Raw genomic sequence first — 22,649 nt, forward strand, 5'->3', positions numbered from 1 at the left:
AAATATATTTAATGGTTTAATTAAAAACAAATATGAAACACAATAATCATTTATTTATTTTTTTAACACCTTTTGAATAAACTACAGAATAGTGTCAAAGAGGTTCTTATTCGTAATAAAAGAAAGTTTAATTTTTAAAATATTAGGAAAATGGTGGCTCAAAAGTATTTTGACATTTTTGAAAAAAAAACTAATTTAACGCATAATTATAATTTACAGCAATAAATATATTAGTATTTGGTAGCATATCCCTTGGCCTTTATGACAGCCTTGCATCGCTCCGGCATTGAGTCGATTAGTTTTTGTAATCGACTTATTGGAATTTGATCCCACTCATTTTTTAGAGTTTCAAACAAAGCGTTTTTGTTTGAATAATTTTGGGTTTTTACACTACGTTTCAATTCTTCCCAGAGATTTTCTATCGGATTCAAGTCGGGACTTTGACTTGGCCACTCAAGAACTTTAACTTTTTCACGATTTAATAAGTCACTAATATGCTTTGATCTGTGTTTGGGATCATTGTCTTGTTGAAAATACCACTTAGCTGGCATGTGATGTTTAGCATATGGTAACATCTGAGACTTTAATATATTTGCATACATGAACCGATCCATTTTTCCTTCTATTCGAACTAATGGTCCAACTCCAGACCGTGAAAAACATCCCCAAACCATCACACTACCACCTCTATGTTTAACTGTGGGTATTTGATACCGATAATCGTATTTTTTGTTTACTGGACGCCGAATGTACTTGATACCATCAGATGACATTAAATTAAATTTACTTTCATCACTCCATAAAACTTTAGATCACTCTAAACTTGACCACGATATATGCCGTTTCGCGAACTCAAGACGAGACTTCCTGTTTTTTTTCGATATTAAAGGTTTTTTAGCCGGTCTTCGGCCATATAACCCTAGGACCTTTAAGCGTCGTTTAACAGTAGAAATATGAATATCTACGTTATATTTTTCTTTTAATTCATTTTTTATCATTACAGCGGACATCCGTATATCATTTGCTGATAACTTTTTTATAATATGATCGATGTAAGAAGAAGTTTTTCTTGGGCGGCCTGTTCGAGGCTTACTTTCGACAGTTTTTCTTTTATTATAGACTTTATTCCATAAGCTAACTAACTGTCGAGACACTTTAAACAAACGAGCAACTTCTGTTTGTTTCAATCCTTGTTTTAATGCATTAATAACGGCTTTTTTAAAATCACTAGAATATTCCTTGCACTTAGGCGTATTGAAGTAACCACAACAAGTAAATATATGTAATAATAAAAACTAAGGAACAAGTAATCTGCGAGAGTTTTTCAAGTCAAATGCGTATCAAAATAACAAACAAGTTGTAATTTGATACGCTTAAATAGTCGCAATTACTCTACTCTACATTATACTCAATACATTTTCCGATAGGCTTTTATTTTAAAAAAATATTAAAAAATTTTATGTTGTCAAAATACTTTTGAGCGCTACTGTATCTACTATGTATGTAAACTATTTATAAATCTGGATGTACTTGGACAAATAATAACAAAACAGAAAAAAAGCTTAATAATCAACTGAAATTGAATTGCGGAATAATTTGAAAATTTTATCATTACCAAAATTTTTATTTACTAGTAACCTTCCAGTCACTGCATAAATAACTAAAATTTTGCTTTATTAAAGAAGGACTTTTGTTAAGTTGCTCTGTACTTTCTTAAATATTGACGTTTTTTACGATATAAGCTCATCCTGATATTACACTCATCAAGAGCTTTTATTTGAGTACCCACATGCATTTTTGATATATTTTTCATAAATACATATACATAATATATACAAATATATGAAAAATTGATGTGAGTACTTGAATGAAAGGTCTTGATAAGTGTAACATCGAGATGAGCTTATATCGTTAAAAATGTCAATAGTTCACAAGATATAAGGTCATTTTTTAATTATGTTAAATTGCACTGTACATTCTTAAATATTGACATTTTTAAAGATATAAGCTCATTTTGATGTTACACTCATCAAGAGCTTTTATTTGAGTACCCACATGCATTTTAATATATTTTTCATATAAACATATATCTATAATTTATATAAATATATGAAAAATTGATGTGGGTACTTAAATGAAAGGTCTTGATAAGTGTAACATCAAAATGAGCTTATATCTTTAAAAATGTCAATAGTTCACAAGATACAAGGTCAATTCTTAATTATGTTAAATTGCACTGTACATTCTTAAATATTGACATTTTTAAAGATATAAGCTCATTTTGATGTTACACTCATCAAGAGCTTTCATTTGAGTACCCACTTGCATTTTGATATATTTTTTATATAAACATATATAAATATATAAAATATATGAAAAATTGATGTGGGTACTTAAATGAAAGGTCTTGATGAGTGTAACATCAAAATGAGCTTATATCTTTAAAAATGTCAATAGTTCACAAGATACAAGGTCATTTCTTAATTATGTTAAATTGCACTGTACGTTCTAGAATATTGACTTTTTTAAAGATATAAGCTCATCCCGATGTTACACTCATCAAGAGCTTTTATTTGACTACACACATGAATTTTGATATATTTTTCATATAAACATATATATAATTTACATAAATATATGAAAAATTGATGTGAGTCCTCAAATGAAAGGTCTTGATGAGTGTAACATCAAGATGATCTTATATCACTAAAAATGTCAATAGTTCACAATATACAAGGTTATTTCTTAATTATGTATCTAGAGATAGAGCATTTTCAAATGCAGCCTAAATACTAATCATAATAAATTGACTATCGGTGAAAATGATATAAAACCTTGAGAAGGCGCAAATGTCGAGACCTTTGCAATGACACTTAATTTTACTAAAAAAACCAATTTTATCGTATGACTATCCTAGAAACAAAATTTTTCTTATTCTCTTATTGCTATAAATTACACAACAAAAAATTTCTTGGTAAATTTTTAAAATAATTAAATTATGGATATTATTTATTTAAACATTCTCGGGAAATTTGAATTTTTTATTATAATATATCAAATTTAAAATAGTTCAGTTAAAATAATAAAAAAATAATCAATGGAAAAAATATTTTAATTTACTTTTGAGTGATAAATAGTCAACGGTGCATTTTAATGAGAACTGACTCTCGTCTATTATTTGAAATAAAAATAATGAAAAGTATAATGGAATATGAAATGGAAGAAAAATCGTTTAGACAGTTGGCAATTAGTTATATCTAGATATTAAATGACTGTCATTCGAATGAAACAAATTTACTTTCTCTATCTTTCTCTCTCTTTCGCTGTGAACTTTACCAGTATATATTGTTTTATATCTGATTTAATAAATATGTCAAATTAATTTCGCATGAATGCACACGTCATAGAGTTTTATCAGGAAACAAATTAGTATTTAAATGATAAATAAAAAAGTTATGTCAATTTTTATTTCAATAAATATTTCTCAGTTTTTAATTATTATTTGAATGATAAAAAAAATTTCCTTCTTTCCCATCATTAATTAAAAAAGAACCATTAATAAATATCTAATTGCTATTATTTAAATATGCAAATTTATCGAATAAAGTAACTTTATAATTAATTAAAATATTTTTAAGCCCATATTTAAAAAAGAATTTTTTAAGAAAGAGCTACTTGATTTATTGTAGATACATTCGAAATGAATGGCATACTTAAATCTATTATAAAAAAATGCAAATAATGTCCAAAAAAAAAATCATCCGGCTAAAATTTTAAACATTTACAAAATTAGTTACGACGTTAAAGCATTAGCCGGCGTTTAATCACTAGGACATTAACTTTAATTAGACATTTAAGATATTTTTCCAATGAATTTAAATGGCGTATTAGCGTCATAAAAATATAAGACGCCTCGGGATATAATTTTATGATCGATAAGGTCAATTATTAAGATTTATTTGATAATAACACCCGATATTAAAAGTTACGAGTTATTATTTTCTTGGTAAATTTTTAAAATAAAATTTATTAAATAAATAATTAGTATAAAAATTTATTCAACGGGTATTTTATTTTACAAAGGTATTATAATAATTATTATAAAAGTTAATTTTCTAACAAAATTGATATCTATAACCGGTACTAAGATATATCCATAACCGGTTTTATTTGGTCAATTAAGTCTTTTAGACCGAACTAAACGTGATTATGTTTTTTTTATCGGACCCTACATGCTGGCTAATACTTTTTTTATCTCACTGAAGAATTTGGTTTTAATATAAATTAATTTAATTATTTATTCAATTTTTTTTCCCTCCAAAGAGATTATTTATCTCGAAAATTCATATTAATATTTATGCTGCTAATTAACTTGAGTTGAGTTGAGTTGTTTAGAAAAAAATTTAATAGTTCTACTCGATAGTAAAATTTAAATATGAATATGTATGTTGTGTTTTTGTTTTACTCCATTAAATACACTGTGATTTTAAAAGGCTATTTGATGTATGCATTAAACTAGTTTTAGCTGTGCTCATATATATCAGCAACTTTCCTTGTTGTATTTTCGCTTTGCATCAGCAAACGTTCTATTATCGAGAGAAAGGGTTAAAATACATACATACATCCTTAACATGTGTATGTTTATTACCACGTGTGTAATGTATTAATCTATATTATTAAAAGAATCAGGAAAATTTTGTGGCCAGTGTATTTATATGATAAAATGGGTTTTTATGGTTAAATTTAGTATCATTAGAAAGGTCCTGACCTGGAGTTGTGCATTTTCAAGGTTTCATATCATTCTCACCAATAATCAATTTATGATGATAAGTATTTAGGCTGCATTCGAAAATGCTCTATCTCTAGATAAATAATTAAGAAATGACCTTGTATCTTGTGAGCTATTAACATTTTTAAAGATATAAGTTCATCCCGATGTTACTCTCATCAAGACCTTTCATTTAAGTACCCACATCAATTTTTCATATATTTATATATTTTTATATATGTATACTAGAATTCACATTTGCGCGCGCAAGCGCGCGCCTGACTATAGAGTTGGCATATATTTTCATGCTTATGATATATTCGACCAATCACGTTACGAATAGTTTGCTTACATGATATATTTTCATATTTTTCACCTAAATTATAAGAGTGGATATGAAGAATATATCTAAAATGCAAGTGGGTACTCAAATGAAAGCTCTTGATGAGTGTAACATCGGGATGAACTTATATCTTTAAAAAAGTCAATATTTAAGAACGTACATTGCAATTTAATATAATTACGGAATGACCTTGTATCTTGTGAACTATTGACATTTTTAAAGATATAAGCTCATTTTGATGTTACACTCATCAAGACCTTTCATTTAAGTACCCACATCAATTTTTCATATATTTATATATATTATATATATGTTTATATGAAAAATGTATCAAAATGCATGTGGGTACTCAAATAAAAGCTCTTGACGAGTGTAACATCAAAATGAGCTTATATCGTTAAAAATGTCAATATTTAAGAACGTACAGTGCAATTTAACATAATTAAGAAATGACCTTGTATCTTGTGAACTATTGACATTTTTAACGATATAAGCTCATCTCGATGTTACACTTATCAAGACCTTTCATTTAAGTACCCACATCAATTTTTCATATATTTATATATATTATATATATGTATATATGAAAAATATATGAAAAATTGATGTGAGTACTCAAATGAAAGCTCTTGATGAGTGTAACATCGGGATGAGCTCATATCTTTAAAAAAGTCAATATTTAAGAACATACATTGCAATTTAATATAATTACGAAATGACCTTGTATCTTGTGAACTATTGACATTTTTAAAGATATAAGCTCATCCCGACATTACACTCATCAAGACCTTTGATATAAGTACCCATATCAATTTTTCATATATTTATATATATTATATATATGAATATATGAAAAATATATCAAAATGCATGTTGGTACTCAAATGAAAGCTCTTGATGAGTGTAACATCGGGATGAACTTATATCTTTAAAAAAGTCAATATTTAAGAACGTACATTGCAATTTAATATAATTACGGAATGACCTCGTATCTTGTGAACTATTGACATTTTTAATGATATAAGCTCATCTCGATGTTACACTTATCAGGACCTTTCATTTAAGTACCCACATCAATTTTTCATATATTTATATATATTATATATATGTATATATGAAAAATATATGAAAAATTGATGTGAGTACTCAAATGAAAGCTCTTGATGAGTGTAACATCGGGATGAGCTCATATCTTCAAAAAAGCCAATATTTAAGAACATACATTGCAATTTAATATAATTACGAAATGACCTTGTATCTTGTGAACTATTGATATTTTTAAAGATATAAATTCATCCCAATGTTATACTCATCAAAACCTTTTATTTAAGTACCTACATCAATTTTTCATATATTTATATATATTATATATTGTAACGTCCACGTTTTCCAAAAAATTATAAAAATAAAATAATTTATTTAATTGTCCCCGGCTCGAAATTTGCTCGCCGGAGTCCAGGGTCATAAACGGGGATCACATTATCAATAACAAAATATAAACAAAACACTTCATTTTAAATAAATCAAAAAAAAGGAAACCTCTTTATTGGCCTGATCATATTAATAAACGATATAAACAATATAAGCAAATTAAACAATATAAACAATACATTAGAACACTCTTTCACACATATTGGCGGTTCAAAATCATTAACGCGGTTCAAAATCAAGAAACAATATAAGCAATATACACTAATACGATAGAAACTTTCTATCCAAACATACACGACGGTATTCGCGGTTCAAACTCAAAAAAATCGCGTTCTCAGTTCGCGGCGCTAGTGGGTCAATTTCCTACTCGGGATTCCCCCGGAGAAACGAGAGGATAGTCTCCAACTCCCTTCTCCCGCGGTGCTGCCACCCAGGTCCCCGAAGTCGAGGTATCTAGCCGACTTCCTCGACCTCCTAATCGCCGTCCCCAAGGATCGAGAGGATAGTCTCCAGCTCGATCCCACCTACACGACTATGATCACCTACCGTACCTCAGCTGAAGGCTTCGGCACGGGGAGAAGCACTTTCATCCGGTCGGTTCACGATACTTACCTGAGCCTTGGTCAGACTCCAGGTAGAGTATCATCCTCTGGAATTACTTGGTGAAGAGTATTCGCCCGAGTAATTCTCCCGAGAAAGAACTGCTTGCTTTATCGAGCCAAATTTTGGCGTTTATCATTTTTTGCCTAACTCTCTTGTAACGAAAAGGAAGAGTCGTTTTAGACACCTATCCGGTGTTCTCGTACTAGCATTCAAAAATAATTATTTATTATTTTAATCGTAATTTCCTTCATTTTCCATCCATTCGTCTCGCCAAATTCTAAGTTTTTATTTTCGAAACTCAAGTCTTTATTATTTTAATCGCAATTTTCTTCATTCTCTATCCATTCGTTTCGTCAAATTCACAATTCTTTATTATTTTAATCGCAATTTCCTTCATTATATATCCATTCGTTGATTTTTCCATACTAAATTGTCTTCGGGACTTATAAAATTTTCGCTTACCTAATTTATTTCTTACAAAATAATAATCGTCATTTCTTTCATTTTATATCCATTCATCACTTTCCCATACTAAATCTTGTTCGGAACTTAGAATAATTTTCCCAGTCTTTTAATTTCTTTTACAATTAATTCGCTCGGCTTCGTAATAATTTCTCACACGCTTATTTTCTTAATTTAATCATACCTTCGGTAACAATAACATAAAATTATTAGCTAAATAAATACAATAATTAAATAATAATCGCCGCACTAATAACAATAATTGTTTCTATTAATTTTTAAGTAATTAACAACGAATAAACTAAAATACTCAATTACAAAAAGTAAAATCTGGGTCATAATATATGTATATATATGAAAAATGTATGAAAATGCATGTGGGTACTCAAATGAAACCTCTTGATGAGTGTAACATTGGTATGAGCTTATATCTTTAAAAACGTTAATAGTTAAAAAAGTACAGTGCAATTTAACAAAATTCATTATTTAATAAAGCAAAATTTTATTCATTTATATTTCACAAGTCACGGCAGTCACATAGTGACTGCAAGGTTGCTAGTATTTTATTAATTGAAACTAGCATTGTAGGTGTAGCGTGCAGTGTGTAAATTGATATAATCGTTTGAAACAGTTGACGTTTTAAATATTAAATTTTCAATATATAATATTAATCTGTCAATACGCTGTATGTTATTTTATAACCATTTTTATTATTTCTCACATTGCAGTTATTGATTATTGATCAATATAAGTGTCGTTAAAATCGAATTAACACTTATCGAGTCTTTAATATTAATTTCTCTAATAATGTTTTTTTCATCAAGTATTTCGTTAGAAAAAAATACTTAGTAATTGACCGTACAATTTATTGATCTTTAAATTCCTTAGCAATTAAACCAATCAAAGCTTTAACATCGTTGTTATGAAGTTTTTTATTTTATGATCGATCAAAAACAATAAAACGTACATTATAATTGATTAGATACTACAGTTATTGCATACGACGTAAAATTAAATTAATTTTCAACAATCGTGATATGGATTGCAATTTATATCCGAATTCCTTATCAAATAAATTCTGATCGTGAATGGAATTCAACTGAATATTTGATACAAACTAAATTCTAAATGAATCAACTATTTCAATAAAACTCAATACAACTTTTTAATTAATTTATCGTTTTACGATTTATTGTATGTTGTATATTCTACGAGAAATTTAATTATTACATTTATCTATTCGGCGAATTCAAATTATTGAACACGATAATTGACGTGTTAAATATAAAAGTAATAAAATAATTTTATTAATTATTTTTAAAAACTGCTCTATACACGGAAAGAAAATTAAAAGAATTTTTACTACTTCACTATCGTAATTTTTATTAAATAAATTAGTAACGGTGGATTATACTTCTCATTTAGTAATTTTTACGATTAACTATTTTATGTTACTTACGTAAATTGTAAAATTTCATTAATAAGTAGTAAATTTTCTTCTAAAATATTTGACGATTAATAATAATGAAAGTATAGTCCAGCTTAACAATAATTGTATCGTAAATTTCCCCAGAAATTTTTTTTCGTGTAGATTTATATTCGTACTAGTTGTTACCCGCCCGCTCTGCTGGGCATTTTTATAATTATATTTTTATATTTAGACTTGAAATTTGATTGTAACTTATAATAGAAAATATAACTTTTAGTAGAATATTCCTACAAAATTTGGAGTCTGTACACTGATAGAAGGATTTATTTGTATTAAAAAAGATTTGTTAATAGTTAACAAATCATTTATTAGAGACCACTTTTTAGTATTAAACAAATATCGCGTGCCAAAAGGTAAAAGGGCGCATAGCAAAGTATGTGCCCTTTTAGCTTTGCAAAGCTAAAAGGGCGCATAATTTTTTTTTTATCACCAATCGACTGGTTGACATATTCTTCGCCTAAAAATGAAGCATCGATTTCCTAAAGCTAAAAGGGCCTATGTCTCTTATTATTCGCCCTTTTAGCTTTAGGAATTTGAAAATTTTATGACCTAAAGCTAAAAGGGCCTATAAATTTTTTTTCTAAATATTTCATAAAAATGCTTATTTTTAACCTAAAAATTAAAAAAAACGGTAGAGTCACATGAGAGAGGCATATTCTAACTAAACATACACTCTTTTAAAATTACAATTAAAAATATTTTCAAAAAATTGCTAAATATGCATGATTGTAGTAATTTATTTTTTATTTGAAAATTATTTCAATCTCATTAGTTTTCGATTAATTTATTTATCTATTGCTTGTATAAAAATAGTTTTAAATTATTATTTTTTCAATATTGTTTAAGTACTTAACAGCCGATCTCCTCTTTTTTTCGCGTTGCACTCACTGTAAGAAATGGTATTATCCTTGTTGCACTCATAATTATAAAACTATTGCAGTTTTATGTTTTTCTTTTAAACAAATGAGAATTTCGAAAAAAACGCTCTGCTATGAAATAGATAATTAAAAAATCTATTACGTAGCAGAGTGTTTTTTTTCAAAATTCTTCTTTGTCTAAGAGAGAAATATAAAGTTACAATCGTATAGGGACTGGTAGTTAATAAATTTTTTTTTATTTATTAAATTTTTTAATTTCATGTCTTGTAAAGCTATTTATCAAAATTTTATATAAAAACAATTTTTTTTTTATGCACCCTTTTAGCTTTAGGCACTACTTTTCTAAAAGCTAAAAGGGCGCATGTCTTGAGTTACGCCCTTTCAGCTTTAGGATGCTCGAATTTTTTTTTTTACATATCTTTGTGTTTAGAGTGATTTTAAGAAGAATGGCAAAAAAAATTTTTTTTATGCGCCCTTTTAGCATGGATCCCCACTAACCTGTAGCTGTATGCCCTTTTTGCATTAGTCACGCGATATTTCTTACACTGATAGAAGGATTTATTTGTATTAAGAACATGTAGGACAGAGAATATTCAAATTTTGGACAAAATACTGAGACGCTTTTTGACCAAGTAATTTTTTAACAAAAAATTATTAAACTTGGCCGGAGTATGTTAATAATAGTCCTTCGTAAATTGATTCTTCTATTTTTAAATTTAATCATTGAAAAAAAATAACAAAATGATAAATAAATAGGTAGAGTTCGCGCGTAAAACTGCCTTATCTCCGGGCCCCTCATATATTCAAGTAAATAAACTTTACTATAAAGAAATTACTCATAAACTTACAACCAATATAATCTTTGAGATTGATTTAATTTTTTGGTTAATCTTTACTTTAGTTTAGATTACTTATAAGACAAAATTATTAAAATGCAACTAGGTTTGAATAGAAAACTAATTATCAACAAAAAATTTCATTTACTATAGTAAATAAACTATAGTTTAATTTTTTTGAACAGTGTTGGGAGTATTGACAGTCAGCCTGATAATCTTCAGTGCATTTTATGTGTTTCAAATAAACAATCCGATATATTCAATTGGCATTTATTATCACTAGTCCAGACTGAATTACCGACAACAGACTTTATTACATGCTCTTAAGGTAGTAGAGTCCCGCATGGAAAAATATATATGCGAAAAATATATGCAAATATATATTTTCACATATATTTTTTTTGCGCTAAATATATGTCCGCATATATGTTCACATATATGTGCGCATATAAATGTCTAGAGATACACAGAAAAAAATTTAACTTGAATTAAGAAAATAATTTTGAAAAATTTAACTTTCTTGATTTGAGTAAAAAAATTTTCAAACTCAGAAATTTTTTTTTCAGTGTATGCTTACATATATGTCTACATATATGTAAGCATGTATATCTGCATATATGTCAGCATCTATGTGAAAAATATATGTTGACATATTTTTTTTTTGCGTAAATATATGCGGCATATATATTATATATGCGACATATATTTTTGACATATATATTTCTCCATGCGGGGTAGTCTGGTAACATGCCTATTTTCATGACTTCTTTGGAGGGTGGTTTTTTATAGGAAAATAAAAATAAATTATCTTGAATATTTAGAGTGTTTTTATTTACATATTGAAAATATAAAAAAAAATTTATTTGAAAAAATTTAATAGTTTATTACTATTATTATTGTCACTCGAAGTTGGAACCTCAAAAAAAATTATTGTTAATACCCACCCCCACAACCCCCTGTGAGGTGATCTATCGTAAAATTCGTTCATAAACTATTTCTACATCTCTTACAGAAGATTTCTACTAAATTTGGAGTCGATAAGAGCTATAATTTAAAAGCTAGAATTTTTCATTGATAAGATTCCCGAGATATCGTGATGAGTGACTATATAAATAGGAATCTCTTATAATAATATAGATTTAAGTGGTTGAAAATTAATTTAAAGTGTTATTGAATTTTTTAACCTAAATAATAACTCTTATTTTAGTTCAAGAAAATCAGAAATAACAGCGATCATCGATTCATTCTTCAATGACTTTAAAATAGTCTTGATTATTGAAATAGTTTTAACTGTACTGCTATTTTAAGTATTTATTGTACTTAATTATAGAAGAAGTATTATTTTGTAGGAAAATTGGTAGGATTTTTACGTAAGCGCTTCCCGCTGATATCGACTTAAAATTTGCTTCAATGTGGCTCTTTACCGTAAGATGGACGGTGGCGTTGTTTACTCGGTGGGTCTTATATACGTGACTGAATAAAGTAGTCAGTACTTGTCTCGGATAGCTTAACTGGTAGAGCCCTTAGCGCGTAACCGAGAGATCTGGGTTCGATTCCCAGTCTGGGCTGTCTGATTATTTTTTCAATTACGGAAAAATTCCCACTGAGTAGGTCCCCCCTTTCCCCTATCCGTTCTTACCCAACTCCCTTAAAATTTGCTTTAATATGGCACGACCACTCTAAGGTAGCCTGATTAGCTCTAACTGTATGGTATTATTTTATCGTCGAAAATGATTGTTAATTATTTTATCAAATTTTTTCTAGATGTTTTAGATTAATAATATTTATAATATTTATTAAAATCTATCTCTAAAAACTGGAAATAATATTTTTGATATTTTATACTAATGTGTCAACATTATTAATGATTAAATAAATTAATAATTATAATAAAAATAAAACTGATAATTTACAGGCTTAAAAATGTATTAATTTAAAATGCAAATTAATTTTTTGCATCCAAAAGTAAAAAAAAAAAAGATACTCGATAAATAAAAAATTGATCAACTAAATTTAATTAATTTTAATTTTTTTTTTAGAATAAGGATAAAGTTTGACGAAAGAATAAATTAATTATATTTATTTCGTGGAAATAATTTTGATTAATTATCAATCAAGTCTGAGAAGAAGGTATCCAGCCAACATAAACTTAATCAACTTCAATTAAAGTTACTGGGACTTGATAAACTTCTATTAAGCTCAATCTATTTAACTACAATAATGAATTACCGTTAATTTAATTGAATCTAAATTAACCAATATACTAAGAAGAAGAAAGTTTATTATGATAAAACGTGGGAAGACGTTCTTTAATATTCTTCACGTTCAATAAATCTACAATTTTTTTACGCTTGCAATAAATAATTACGAATTCAAAAAAATATTTATTTGATCCAATAAGATCAATAAAGAATATTAAAATAATTTTTTATTTATGCAATAAATTTTTTATTTATGCAATAAATTTTTTTTTGCTTAAAAAAATATTCTTGATAAATATTTTAGAGGTAAAAAAATGTTTTTCATTCTTTAAAAATTTATTTTTTTATGCTCAAAATAAATAATTACGAAGTCAAAAAAATATCTATTTGATTTAATAACATCAATAAAGAATATTAAAATAATTTTTTATTGATGCAATAAATTTTTCTTCGCTCAAAAAAATATTTTTACGGTAAAAAAATTATTTTAATTCTTCAAAAATTGATTTTTTTTCCTACAGAGCTCTGATAAAAAATCCAAACTCTGACCTTGTATGAATACTGGTCAAACATCCTGCAGACGTCAAGATCACCACCAAGCATCGCATATTCCGAATCCATGGTCTCGTGTCCTCGCTTCTTCTTCTCGCCGCCTAAAATTCAGCTCTTGTCAATTAAGAAGCTTCTGTTTTCCTTTTTTTTAAATAATTATCTATCTTATTTTTTAATTTAATATTTTTCTACCACGCACCACTTGAACTCGTACCGAATAAACTTATTGCGATAGCACCGACAATTCCGTCGCTCATTGTACACCTCCGGGTGTTATTACCATCAAAGCCTCAGTATTGTTTCTTATTTTTATAATCATTAATATCCAAGCATTTAGTCACTGTAAATATTCTCAAACTTATTTCCTAAATACTCACTTATAGTTAAAATAATTCAAAAATATTCCTAATTAATACAAATTACACTAAAAGTCTAAATATAGTAAAACTTAACAAAAATCTGTTTATTTCACTCTTGCCGGTTTATTTTTCACCAATCAACACTTGTCACTACAATTATCAATTAGCAATTAGTGTGATTAGAAAATAATAAAAAAAAATTCTTTAAAGCTTAAAAAAATTCCCTTGGATACTTAAAACGTCTCGCGAGTTGGGAATAAAAACAAAAAATGGCATACAGTTGAAATAAAAAAATAAAAATATGGCGTCCTTCGATTGAAAACGAATAGATCCGATTATTCCCGATTCAATAGTCTCTTTATATATTATTCAACTCTTTGCGTAATCGTTTTGTTACCAGAAATGGATATTAAAAATAGATTTTAATTATATTCAAAATATTAATGATTAAAAATTCAATATTAAATTAAGCCGTAATATTTTAATATTTAAAACTTAAATTTTAATTATTAAATCCACCATAAAAAAAATAAAAAATTTTTAACAATTAAAAATCTATTTATAAACCCTTAAATATGACACCGATGTCTTTTATCTGAATTTTAATCCTTTATTATCACTGAAAATAATTTTTTTATAGTTAACGAGTAAATTTAAATCAGAAATAAAGGAATAAAAATTTGAAATAAAAGTTTTAAGCACTTTTTTAAAAAAATTAAAAATTACACTTGAAAACTTAACAAGTGTTAATCCAATTATTAAATTGAGAGTTTTGGAGTAATAACAAGAGTATAAATGAAGTTACACGTGGATGCACTGATAAACAACGACACTGTCAAGATTACAGGTGCAGTCAAGTGTCAAGTGACGTACACATACACATACATATACTTGTACACATATAACACGACACTGTGTGTAACATCAGTGACGCGCAACACGCTCAGTTACTATACGGTAAGTAGGGACCAAGTGTGTAAGTAAGTGAGAGGGTGGCTGTAAGTGAGTAAAGAGTAATGTATGTAATGAATGTAATGAATGTAATGAATGAATGAGTGTCGGAAAGTAGTGCAATTTTTTTTATGCGAATTATGTAATTTATTAATGATAAGACAGTGTGTAAAGCATTTGTATGGATGTATATTGAATGTATGTATGTATGTATGTATAAATTTGTGAGAGAGAGAGTGAGAGTGAGTCCGATGAAAGAGCGCGAGAGAGATGAATGTAAATAGATGATATATAGGAGTGGGAGAGTAGAGGGTCCAGTGGTTGTATTTCAACACAGTTGCGTCTCGGATCAGGCTGGGTTGAACATTGTGGGTAGGTTAGTTCAACGTGTATATTTAGTTAGCCGTCCTGCGCGTGGTGTAGTGCGTGTTGCTGCGATAGTTGCCGTAGGTGCAGTGCGCGGAATACTTCACCCCACTCCTCTGGCACTGAGCCATCACCACTCGAGCCACCACCACCACCACCACCACCACCGGCCCAGTCGCCACCACCTAGGTGACTTTTCCAAGCTTCTCCGCTCGGCTAACATACACCGTACACCCTCCGACCCTCTATGACCGAACCGAGCTCCCAAAACCCTCGAGATCTCAGGATTCAAAGATTTTTTCATGCGCAGTAACACCAACAAGTCTGGATATCCCGCGTCGAAGTCATTTTCATGCTGTTTTTTTTTTTTTTTTCAGTTGTACTTTGAAGGAAATTTTTTGAGGAAAAGTTTCGTTTGAGGGATATTAAAAATATTTTGAGCGACAAGATGGACGATTGGGGGTTAAGAATGAAGTATTTTATATTAACTATGGGAATTTTTGTTTTATTAATCGCAAAAAATTGTTTTAGTAGATGGGAATTCGTTTTCGAGCGTAATTCTCGGCATTCTACGGATTTTTGTGAAAATAAAAATATATTAAATGTATATTTATGTTTGAAAATGTTTAACGAGAGTTATTTCTAAAACTAATAATGTAAAAAAATATTATAGGACTAGCAACCTTGCAAAATAAAATTTTGCTTTATTAAATAATGACTTTTGTTAAATTGCACTGTACTTTTTAAAATATTGTCCTTTTTTAAGATACAAGCTTATCTCGATGTTACACTCATCAAGAGCTTTCATTTGAGTACCCACATGCATTTTTGATATATTTTTCATATATATAAATATACATATATATAATATATACAAATATATGAAATATTAATGTGGGCACTTAAATGAAAGGTCTTGATGAGTGTAACAGCGGAATGAGCTTATATCCTTGAAAATGTCAATAGTTCACAAGATACAAGGTCATTTCTTAATTATATTAAATTAAACTGTTCGTTCTTAAATATTGAATTTTTTAAAGATATAAGCTCATCCCGACGTTACACTCATCAAGAGCTTTCATTTAAATACCCACATGCATTTTGATATATTTTTCATATATACATATATATATTATATATAAATATATGAAAAATTGATGTGGGTACTTAAATGAAAGGTTTTGATGATTGTAACATCGGAATGAGCTTATATCCTTGAAAATGTCAATAGTTCACAAGATACAAGCTCATTTCTTAATTATATTAAATTGCACTGTTCGTCCTTAAATATTGAATTTTTTAAAGATATAAGCTCATCCCGACGTTACACTCATCAAGAGCTTTCATTTAAATACCCACATGCATTTTGATATATTTTTCATATATACATATATATATTATATATAAATATATGAAAAATTGATGTGGGTACTTAAATGAAAGGTTTTGATGATTGTAACATCGGAATGAGCTTATATCCTTGAAAATGTCAATAGTTCACAAGATACAAGCTCATTTCTTAATTATATTAAATTGCACTGTTCGTCCTTAAATATTGAATTTTTTAAAGATATAAGCTCATCCCGACGTTACACTCATCAAGAGCTTTCATTTAAATACCCACATGCATTTTGATATATTTTTCATATATACATATATATATTATATATAAATATATGAAAAATTGATGTGGGTACTTAAATGAAAGGTTTTGATGATTGTAACATCGGAATGAGCTTATATCCTTGAAAATGTCAATAGTTCACAAGATACAAGGTCATTTCTTAATTATATTAAATTAAACTGTTCGTTCTTAAATATTGAATTTTTAAAAGATATAAGCTCATCCCGACGTTACACTCATCAAGAGCTTTCATTTGAATACCCACATGCATTTTGATATATTTTTCATATATACATATCTATAAATATATAAAATATATGAAAAATTGATGTGGCTACTCAAATGAAAGGTCTCGATGAGTGTAATGTCGGGATGAGCTTATATATTAAAAAATCTCAATAGTTCACGAGATACAAAGTAATTTCTTAATTAGGTATAAATAGAGATAGAATATTTTCAAATGCAGCCTAAATACTTATATAAATACACCGGTTACAAAATTTTGCTTATTCTCTTAATAATATTGATTAAATGTATACATATATTTTTAAATGATTAACGAGAGTTATTTTTAAAACTAATGATGAAAAAAAATATAAAAAGATGATTAATAACAAAATAAAATAATACTTAGTGATTTATTGTTTTTAATTAATAACTTTTTAGTATATTACTTTCATTCATTAAATTTTTATTGCTTAAAAGTTTTAATTGCTCTTTAATTAAATGCTTGAAAATAGTCACGTTAATTTAAGAGTTTATATATATATATATACATATATAAACTCTCTTGGCGACTACTACAGTTCAGAATAAACTTAACATCGTGATTAATTAATTAAAATTACCAACCAATTTAGGAAAGTTATTTTTTGTATTAATTAATGGAACTTTTAGATAGATAATTATAATTACTTCAGCAACTACTTTTGTTAATTTAATTTTTTTTATCATTATCATGATTAATGATACATTTTGTCAATCGTTAGATTGGAAATAATGAAGAAAAGTTAGAGAATTTTTTTTTTTTAATTTTTGTACAAAGTAAGAAAAGTTTTCTTATCCATTTCTTTATTGCAAAACAATAAATTTCTCAATATATAACATTAACTTTTATATATCTGTACGCCATCGTTAATTTTACCCACGAGTATATACTCATAAACGTCAGACTTGGGAGCTCTACGAAACGACCAAGCGTTCCTCCTCGGTCAATGCAATTACAGCCGCCGCTTCTCTCCCACATCGGCTTTGATCGATAATTCATTACTGCCCTGATTCTGAAAGCCCTTAATGTGAACAACGTCAAGTTTAATTATAAACTTTGTTATCGTTACGTATACGGATATTAAATTCTATCCTCTGCAAAAACTAATTTCATTTGACAATTGAAATAATAAATAAAATATATATAAAAACAATATCACTCACCCAACTATTAAATAAAGAAACAATAATAGAACAAAAACAGAGAACCGTTTCAATATCCCATTTATTCTTTATCTCCTTCGAGCATCAGAAAAAAAACTTTTAATGCCAATATAAATTCTTCTTTTCCTTTAAATAACATTTGTAAAAGTCTTCTCCAAGGTCACAATCATAAAATAACCATATAAATGTTATTTATTATTTATAACACTATTAAATTAAATTTAATTAAATTCGTTATTAATATTAATAGTTTCAAAGATAAAGTAGCGTTACATTTACATTTATTTTAAATTACACAGTAAAAAATTTTGCGTCATTGCGTCAAAAAATTTTGTGTTAAAAATCTTTGTGTTAAATATTTAACACTTTTATGTGTAAATTTAACATTAATTGTGTTTTTAACACAAAATTTTTTGACGCAATGACGCAAAATTTTTTACTGTATATTATCATTATTTTTCATGAAATTATTAAATATTATTAAATTATTTTTCACTGAAATTATTAAGTACACAAACTTATCATATCGTGTACTTGCAAGTAGTTGGATTTTATTTTAGTTTATCATAACAGTCATTATCGCTCTAAAAGTAATTATTATAATAAATAGCGATATGTGTCCTGTATTTATGTTAAAAATATAACTTGTCATAGTTATCTTTTATGATAAACAATGACTTTCTATTTAGACATTATAATTATACCGATATTTAATTATCAAGAAAACACATTCGCAGTTAATTATTGGTTGTTAATTTCCGAGGAAATAAACAGGTTTTGATTGTTCGCTTTAAATAATAAATTAATCTATATTATTAAGAGAATAAGCAAAATTTTGTAGCCAGTGTATTTATATGATAAATTGGGTTTTTCATGGTTTCATTCTCACCAATAGTCAATTTATGGTGATAAGTATTTAGGCTGGATTTGCAAATGCTCTATCTCTAGATACATAATTAAGAAATTACCTTGTATCTTGTGAACTATTGATATTTTTAATGATATAAGCTCATCCCGATGTTACACTCATCAAGACCTTTCATTTGAGTACTCACATCAATTTTTCATATATTTATATATATTATATATATGTATATATGAAAAATATATCAAAATTGGGAGTGGGTACTCAAATGAAAGCTCTTGATGAGTGGAACATCGGGATGAGCTTATATCTTTAAAAATTTCAATAGTTAAGAAAGTACAGTGCAATTTAACTTAATTAAGAAATTATCTTTTATCTTATGAAATGTTGATATTTTTAATGATATAAGATCATCACGATATTACACTCATCAAGAGCTTTCATTTGAGTACCCACATCAATTTTTCATATATTTATATATATTATATATATGTATATATGAAAAATATATCAAAAATGCATGTGGGTACTCAAATGAAAGCTCTTACTGAATGTAACATCGGGATGAGCTTATATCTTTAAAATATATATTCTATATACGTGTTTATAAAAAAAATATCAAAACTGTACTTTTTTAACTATTGAGTTTTTTGAAGATATTTTATTTTATTTAAATAAACAAATCCAACAGCCTAGGCCATTAACAGGGTTAATAATACAGTAGTTAGTAAACAAAAAATAATTTTTGATGTATGACAAGATGACTTATAGCTAGCATAGTGATTTCACATACAAATTCCAAAATACTGAGTGAATGGACTAGCAATGAGTTAGCTATTGCTACTCATTCACAATATACACAATTGCACATCTTCAACGCCACTTAGTTGCTAGTTTGCCAAGTAATACTGCCACATATCCATGAGGACAATTAAACGGATCAAGTGAGGCTTCTAATTGACAAAAAAGATTCACTGTACTAGAGATGCGATAGATCGGCGCTGCCTGAGATAAGTTAGATTTAGCAACAGGTATATACATTGGAATTTGATTTCTCATACCTAAGACTGGTATCTTAAATTTAAACAGTGATAGCAGTTGAGGACAATCCACCAAGTTATTGAATAGTTTAGTTGCAAAGGAGAATTCTGCACATATTCGTCTTTCATCAAGAGTAAGATATTCGCATTCGTTGCAGAGCGTCAGATCTGCAATTCTCTGAGCCGGATAATGTCCAGTTTTCTTCCAAATTAAAAATTTTAAAAATCTTCTTTAAACTCTCTCAATCTTAGTGGACTGTCCTGACTGAGTGGGAGACCATACCAGCGAAGCATACTCGAGTTTCGGTCTAACAAAGGTATTATACAATAGTTTAATGGCATTAAGATTGTTAAAGTTTTTTGAAATTCGAGTAATGAACCCTACACGGAGAAAAAAATTTTGCTATAGGAACTCTATAGTAATTAGTTAGTTTTAAAAAGTTCCAGTAGGTTAACGTATTCTTATAGTAACAATACCGTTTAGCTCCTGCAACTCTACATCGTTGAGCTCTGAGAGCTAAACATTATTTACCTCCCGAGAAAAAATGTTTCTATATAATTATATATAATTGTATATAATCATATATGATTATATATGGAATCACATATATAATTATATACAATTATATATAAGTATATAGAATTATATATAATCATACATGATTATATATGGAATTGTATATGAGATTAAATATAATCATATATAATTATATATGACTATATATGGAGCAATATACAACCATGCACGATTATATATAGTTCCATATACAATTATATATAAGTATATAGAATTATATATAATCATACATGATTATATATGGAATTGTATATGAGGTTATATATAATCATATATAATTATATATGACTATATATGGAGCAATATACAACCATGCACGATTATATATAGTTCCATATACAATTATATATAAGTATATAGAATTATATATAATCATACATGATTATATATGGAATTGTATATGAGGTTATATATAATCATATATAATTATATATGACTATATATGGAGCAATATACAACCATGCACGATTATATATAGTTCCATATACAATTATATATAAGTATATAGAATTATATATAATCATACATGATTATATATGGAATTGTATATGAGTTTATATATAATCATATATAATTATATATGACTATATATGGAGCAATATACAGCCATGCAAGATTGTATATAGTCCCATATATAATTATATATAAGTATATATAATTATATATGCTTATATATAATTAACAGACATAAAAATTTTTTCTTTGAAAAAAAAATTTTTTTTTGGTAATCACAAAAAGTGTAAAATTATGTTTATAATTACGTTTAAATAATTCTGAAATACAAAATTTGTCACATTTCCTATGAGATGTTTTGGTCTGCTCTGCTATTACCTAATAGTAAAATCATTATTTATTTTATTATTTAAATAAGTGTTATATTATAATGAAATTCGGTAAAATAAATAAATTATGAATAACGACTATCCAAATATATATTAAAATCAATTTTTATATTCCATTTATGATAAACTCATATGATACATTATGTAGATCATAGAATCATTATTATCTAAGACAGTAGCACATCAGACACTTCAAGACGCACAGAGATCACCAAAGTTAAGCAGCATTGAGCAGCGTTAATAGTTGGATGGGTGACCGCTGGTATTATAGCTATAAAATTATATCTAGATATTTTTTTTTTGCATTTTAATTGGTTACACAGAATTGCGTAGGACTATATTAAATATTCTATCCATAAAATTAACCCAATAATTAATTAGATGTAATAAATATATAATTAAATATTGTTATATATAATTATATATAGTTATATATAATTAGATATGATTATATTTGGCCATTTTTCATATATAATCATATATAACCAATTTATATATAAATATATATAATTATAGATAAATATTTTTTCTCGGGCTCTCACAACTCTACAGGATCGTTCTAAGACTATAACAAATTTTTGGAAGTCTGCTTAGTATTTTTTTTTTTACGATTTAGCATTGATAATTTAATAAATACATGCGAAGAATGAATTTATATTGCCAACAATAATTGTGTATGGCAAATAAGAATAGTATTATAATAGAAATAAAATAATAATAGAACTTATATTACAAATAAAAATAATTTGTAAAATAAAATATGGTCGTCACAAAATTATCTTATTTTCTTAATTATATCAATAAATATTGGACATAAAATCACTACCGTATATGCACGAGAAAAGATAAATAAAAGAAAACAAATTTTATTTTGTGTTAAATGGGGTCTTTTTAATGTATTCCGATAACTTATTACTTATCACAATATATTCAACTAATAAATTAAATTAACAGTCACTGCAAATGAACCTAGAAAAACCACAAATACAAAACTGTTCTAACGAAATTCAATTTGACAAAAAAAAAAAACC

At 27.1% G+C, this 22,649-nt stretch overlaps 1 protein-coding gene across 2 annotated transcripts in view; it reads right to left on the reverse strand.

The window, feature by feature from the left end:
* The window catches only part of LOC123275055 (TOX high mobility group box family member 3-like), a 398,558-nt gene extending 384,226 nt beyond the window's left edge, over window positions 1–14,332 (reverse strand). For both annotated transcript variants that reach the window (XM_044742959.1, XM_044742958.1), the window contains exons 1-2: window positions 13,763–14,332; window positions 13,561–13,664 (exon numbers count right to left, since the gene is read on the reverse strand). In XM_044742959.1, the coding sequence (XP_044598894.1) occupies window positions 13,561–13,664; window positions 13,763–13,820 (162 nt within the window). In that variant the 5' untranslated portion in view covers window positions 13,821–14,332. The remainder of the gene's footprint in view (window positions 1–13,560; window positions 13,665–13,762) is intronic.
* Between the last annotated feature and the right edge of the window lie 8,317 nt (window positions 14,333–22,649).

This window comes from Cotesia glomerata, linkage group LG1 (genome assembly GCF_020080835.1).
Source record: "Cotesia glomerata isolate CgM1 linkage group LG1, MPM_Cglom_v2.3, whole genome shotgun sequence".
Classification (NCBI taxonomy): domain Eukaryota; kingdom Metazoa; phylum Arthropoda; class Insecta; order Hymenoptera; family Braconidae; genus Cotesia; species Cotesia glomerata.